Here is a 6326-nt window from a genome sequence, read left to right as displayed (position 1 = left end):
CTTTGGGCAACTGCATATGTGGTGGTGACCCACTGAGGTTTTTGACTGATTTCTTCAAAAGATTTAGGTATTTGTCATGGTATTTCAGGATGACCAATAATTCAGCTTGGTGCACTCACTTACCAACCATAGTGATATGTTTACACATTCCCTTCTCTGACCTATTTATTTATGAATAATAAGGCTTGTCTGCTCATAACTGTGATACTCATGTGACTGTCATTAGTACACCTGAGTGTTGCAAAAATATGTATTGCCTATTTTATTGTTAAACTGGCCTATGAAGTGCTCTGTTGTATTTTTATGTTTCTCAAATAAATCCTCCTTTTAAAATGTAAATAAATGTTTTATTTTTTTCAGAATTATATTCTTGAGATTTTGATCTTTCTGGGTTGTGATTTTCAGGATTTTGGACTTTAGAGATTTTAGTCTTTTAGGATTTTTGGGATTACGGCATTTGGAATTGTCTTTTGAGATTATGATCAGCTCCCCCAGAATTTGAGGATACAACCTGACTAGAACCAGGCTAGTAAGATAAATCATCAACTGGGGGCCTTGACACTTGGCTTCTCTGATAGTGCTGGTTTTTCATTTGACCCTGGTTTGCATATTAATCCCAGAGACTTTAAACAAATGACTTACCTACAGAATCCTCATAGTAAGCCCTGGTCAAAAGAAAAACAGAATAGAAAGCAAAAGAGAAAAGAGTCTTTATTCTTCTCCATTCATATAAGTTGTGCCTTCCTCTGGATATGTAGGTATACTAAAAATCATTGAATTATATACTTTAAATTGGTGAATTGTATGGTCTGTGAATTATATCTCATAAAGCTGTTATTTAAAAATTGTACACTTCCTAGTATAGAAGGTAGTACTAAGATATATGTGAAAGAAAATAAAAGCAATAAGATAATGACAGCCAAAAAAAAAAAAAAAAGTTTTTTCAGACTCAGCATGGTAGCTCACACCTGCAATCCCAGCACTTTGGGAGGCTGAGGTGGGAGGATTACTTGAGGTCAGGAGTTTGAACTAGTGAAACCCAACATGGTGAAACTCCGTCTCTACTAAAAACACAAAAGTTAGTTGTTGGGCCTGGTTGTGGGTGCCTGTAGTCCCAGCTACTCAGGAGGCTGAGGCAGGAAAACCACTTGAACCCAGGAGGCGGAGGTTGCAGTATGGGACTCCAGCCTGGGCAACAGAGCAAGGGTCCATCTAAAAAATAAAAATGTTTTCTCATTTGGTCATATTTAAAAAGATTTCACATTTTTTCTTTCTAGAGCCTGCAGAGAAGGCCAGAGGGTTCATGAAATATTGGAAAATATTCATTAGTATACTTTCTGAATTCATAAAACATAGTAAAGAGCTTATGTATTCTTTGAAACGGTTGTTGATATGAAGGACGTGAAACAGTTACACCCATCTCCACAATTCTGTAGTTTGGGGACATGGCAGCTGAAAAAGCAGGTATATATTTATTAATTCAACCAACCCTTCGGGGTTGCTTTTCCTTTTTACTAATGTGTAGATGTGGAGATAAATAAGGTATGGTGTATGCCGTTCAGAAGTTCACAGCAAAGTAAAGAATGCAGGCTTTTAAACAGTGTAACGTACAGGGAGACATGCTGTGTGGCTGACCTAGAAGACTATTTGCAAGAGAAAGTGGCAAACTCAAGTGAGAGAATTACACCTAGACTTGAGGGTGAGATGATCTCCCACTTATCAAAGCACCAGGAAGACTAGTAGCTCACACTTCTATTGTACTTACTTTGCTTCACGTCTATTCAAGTTGCATACATATATTAACTCATTTAATCTTCCCTCTGACCCTATATAAGAATTGGCCATTCAAATAAGCCCCATTTGTGGGGGAGAACTCTGAGACAGTAAGAAGTTAAGCCACTTGCTCATGGTCACATAAGCAGCAGTGGAGCCAGGATCTAGAAACCAGACAGCTCAGTTCCAAAGCATTTCTGCAATGCCCAGGAAAGGCACCAACCAGGGAAAGGCTTATACCATCTGTTTCTTTCTGAGGTTTCTCCATGTTAAGGTTTCTCCATATTTTTATTTATTGCACTAATAGTATTATAATAACTACAACAAAGAAAGCCTCAACTACAATCTCATTGCTCAACAAATCTCTGATTCTTTCCTTTCTGTTTGGTTAGTCCTCTCCAGAGCCAATTCTTCCTTTCTTCCTCCTGTGTTGTCTAAAGACAGCCCCTCAGAACCACTTTTCTTTTTTTTTCCTGGCCTGTGCTGTCTCTTGAGATCCTTTACTTATGTCTCAGTACCTCCTTGAGCCTCTATGTTTGTAGTTACTGGGAAGTTAGATGCAATAGTCCATTTCAGGAGTCAGTGGGACTCCTCGCCCTGGAAGAACTACCACGACAGCAACCTCCTTGGGGAACTTCATCATTAGTGAGCAGAGAGCATGGTGTAGTAGTCATCCATTGATGCATAACAAATTACCCTCAAAACTTAGTGACCGAAAACAACAAACATGATCTTCAGGTTCCAGAGTGGCTTAGCTGGGTGTTTCTGGCTCAAGGTCTTTCAAGAGGTTGCAGTTAAGATGTTGATCGGGGCTTCATTGTCTGAAGGCTTAGCTAAGGCTGAAGGATCTGCTCTCAAGTTTACACATGTGGATGTTAGCAGATCTTCTTTTTTAGTCACATGGGCCTCTCCATACGGCTGCTCACTATATGGCAGCTAGCTTTCCCCAGAGTCAGTGACAGCAGAGAGAGAGAGAGAGAGAGAGAGAGAGAGAGCGAGTGAGCGAGCGAGAGAGAGGGAGCACATCAACGTGTGCACAACCAAGATGGAAGCCCTAAACTAATCTTGGAAGTGACATACCCTCACTTCTCACAGCATTATACCAAACCTAGCATGACGTAGGAGGGGATTACACAAGGGTGTGAATACCAAGAGGCAGGGATCAGTGGGACATCTTAGAGACTGATTACCATACTCGGGCAACGTCTAGGGGTGAGAGGAGCAGCCCCACTTCTATGTTTGCATCTTAATTTACATGAATGGCAGCCCCTGACATTTTGCAGTATACAAAATATATGATCATACATAGTGGTCCAGGTAGCAGTTCCTGAACAAGTGGGGAAGTCAGGGGAATTTGTCCTCAGTACGCTTCTATTTGCTGTTAGAACTTCATTTATTTGTTTATTTATGAAACAAACATTTTTTTAAAAGCATCTGGTTGTACCTTTGTGTTGGTACTGAACTAGGTAGGTAATGGGGTTACAGTTCTAATGGAGTTTCAATTTTCCTACACCACTGTTGCCCTTAAGTATCCAAAACATTTGGGGTGACTACAGCCTCCCTCAAGCCAGACAGTACGCAACAGATCATTGTTTTCTATCCCATTCTCGCAGGGCCCTAATCTTTGGAAAACCTGAGCTAATATGATGTTTCTTTCCAAGGGTATAATATAAATATGTAACAACCCCTGATAATTGGGTGCCTAACAAGAAAAGAAGTTGCCTAAACAAGCAGCAGGGCTCTACCAGTATAACGCTGCTGCTAAAATTCAGCACAGTTCGCCCGAGAGCGGTCTTTTCCATCACCCATCCATCCAGTCAAACTGGAAAACTAACTGTGGCTCTACTTACTCACGAAGTTGGCAGGAGCAACGTTTTAAGAAGGACCCTTCAAAAAACATTCCCATTTGCCAGTTTCAGGGGGAAAAATGTAGGCTCTAAATTAAAGCTCAGAAATAAAAAAATGTAAGAAAGGAGTGAGTTCATGATGACAGACTGATGGACCAGAGCAGAAAATATAAGGAAGGTGAGCTATTTGTCTCGGAGACCAAGTGTGCGCCACAGAAGAGACAAATGGAGAAAATCAAATAAATATTTATGTTTGTAACACCAGACTCATGGTAAAGTGTCCTTAAGTTCAGACTCCAGAGTCAAACTGCTGATTTCAAGTCAGCTCTGCTCCTCACTAGCTATGTGATGTGGGTGAGTGACTTAATCCCTCTGTACCTCATTATTCTTATCTGTACAGTGGGGCTGACTGCATAAAACCAACCTATGTGGTGGTTGTGACCCAGTATAACTGAAGTGCTTAGCATGCTGTCTAGCATAAATTAAGAACATGGTAAGCACTAATTATTATTACTGAAGAAATCAGAACAATACCTACTATGTCATCAACTGAAAGAGACCAACTTCATTCACTCGATCATTATCTATTGAATATATACAGCACTGAACCCCAGACGACAAAATCCTTTTTCTCAAGGTGCTTTTATGTGGGAGGGCCGGGAGAGGGAGGAAAAAGAAAGCAGAAGGGGGGAAACTAATAAATAAGTAAAAAAATGTATTATGTCAGGTGGTGATCATGGAGAAAAATAAAGCAGAGGATATGGATAGGAAGTTCTGGGGGAGGAGTGGGAGGAAAGAATGTTCTAGACAGAGGAAATAGCAAGTACACAGGTCTTGAGGCTGAGGAATGCTTGGTGTGTCTGTCCATAACTACAAGGCGGGTGTGTCTGGAAGGAGAGGAGGATGGAGTGAAATCGTACAGCTTGAGGTCAGAGGAATCCTGCCTGGGAATGGTGGGCAGATCATGCAGGGCATGTGTCCATATTCAGCACTTTGGCTGTTGCTGTATGATGGGAAGCCACTGGAATTTTTGAGAAGAGAGACATAATCTAATCTTTGTTTTTTAAGGACAGTCAGCTGTGTGTAGGTGTGGGGGAGGGAGGGGCGGAGAGTGGGAGGTAGACAGATCAGGTAGGACATAATTATTGAGAGATGATGGCTTAGACCAGGACACCAGCAGTGGGGAGGGGAGTGAGGAGTGGACATTTTCACCGTATATTTGTGAAAGCAGAGTCAACAGAATTTGCTGACGAATATGATGCTGAGTGTAAAGCAGAGAAGGTTCAGAGATAGGGAAGTTCTGAGGACAAGGATTTTTCTCTTTTATTCAATGTCATATACCTACCACCTAGACAGTGCCTGGCATCAATAAATGTTCCTTGAATAAACGAAAAGGGTAACTGATTTGTATTAAATCCATTTTGAACTTAGTAAATAGCAGTTAAAACATCCACAGTCAAACGAAGTACTGTAGCAACCATAATTTCAGCAATTAAGCAGTGAAAGGTCTTCCAATCCTTTCCTCCACAAAGATCGAAGTTAACTTTGCTGCATCGCTGGACACCCCGTTGCCAACGACCCAGCACTCCCTTGGTAAGTGAGGCTGGAGGTGGGGGTGGGAGAAATTTCGTGGAAGCTAAGTTTGCAAAGCAGGTACATTTTTTTTTTTAAACGGTTATTTGGGGTGAGGAGTAAAACAGAACCTAATGTTCCCTCAGGCCACCTACAGCACTGCTACTGTTCCCATATCCCTCAACTGGGCATGAAGGCAGCTTCCCACTCACTCTGACAGTGGCGCACCCTGTACCCCCCACCTCTCTCTTCAATACCCCAGGGCTAAACGGCCCGAGGCTCCTCTCTACCGGCTGGTGTGCATTCTGGGCCAGGGCGAGCCAAAAGGCAGAAGGGCCTTCGTGCTGCAGTGTCGGGTGAAGAGTCAGGCTTAGCCTGGACGAACTTTCCAGGCCAATGTGAAGTTTTCCTATCTTGGGTACATGCGGGCCCCACGCGTCTGCGAGTTTGGGTTAGTGTGTCAACAGGGTCAGTCCCGGTAGCTACTTTGCGAAAGCTTCGAGGCGAGCGTGAAGTCAAGGGCTGCGGTGGATGGGGGTGAAAGGCCTCCTCGCCCCACTGCCTGCACCGTCTTGGGGCAACCCCCAACCCCCAGCCGGCATTTCCCTTTAATGCGCGTGCCCGTCAAGGTCCTTGCGTCCCCTCCCCTCAAGCCACCCCGTCGGCCTCGGTTTTCCCCACTTCTCTCCCTCCTTGTCGTTCCTTCCCCGTGGGACGCCCCTCGCCCACCCCCGTCAGAGCCCGGCCTGCGCGCGGGACCCAGCTGTCACTTTACTTTTCCACGCCGCCTCCCCACCCCCTCTCCCGACCAGTGGGGCAGCCCGCCCGGGCGCGCGCCCGCCCCCGCCCCCTCGCGGCCGCGCGCCGGAGGAGGAGGGGCGGGGGAGGAGGTAGGCGCGCGGCGCCGCACGGCCGACGTGGGGCTCGCGCTCTCGCGGTCTCTCCCAGGCGGGTGCGCGGGGACGCGCACTCGCGGGTGCGCGCGCGGACGGCCGGGCGGCGGCGGCTCCCGGAGGTGGTGGCTTCACTTTCCAGGACTCAGGGGCAGCCACAGCGACAGCCGCGGGCAGCAGCCTCAGGAGCCGGAGCTGGAACGGCCGGGGGCGGCGGCAGCGGCGGCGCTGAGGGTGAGTC

General features: G+C 45.4%; 1 protein-coding gene across 3 annotated transcripts in view; it reads left to right on the top strand.

Annotated features, from left to right (window-relative positions):
- The first annotated feature begins 5788 nt into the window (after nt 1–5788).
- Nucleotides 5789–6326, top strand: part of LOC105488915 (ubiquitin conjugating enzyme E2 E2) — a 386674-nt gene continuing 386136 nt past the window's right edge. For 2 of the 3 annotated variants that reach the window (XR_011619641.1, XM_071090831.1), the window contains exon 1: nt 5789–6319. Coding sequence is in view for 1 of the 3 variants with exons in the window: in XM_071090831.1 (XP_070946932.1) it covers nt 5804–6319 (516 nt within the window). In the remaining 2 variants the exon portion in view is untranslated. The remainder of the gene's footprint in view (nt 6320–6326) is intronic. The other variant, XM_011753422.2, reaches the window with a different exon arrangement.

The sequence above is a fragment of the Macaca nemestrina genome, chromosome 2 (genome assembly GCF_043159975.1).
Source record: "Macaca nemestrina isolate mMacNem1 chromosome 2, mMacNem.hap1, whole genome shotgun sequence".
Classification (NCBI taxonomy): Eukaryota; Metazoa; Chordata; class Mammalia; order Primates; family Cercopithecidae; genus Macaca; species Macaca nemestrina.
Note: the sequence above shows the minus strand (reverse complement) of the source record. Positions and strands in the feature narration are given on the sequence as shown.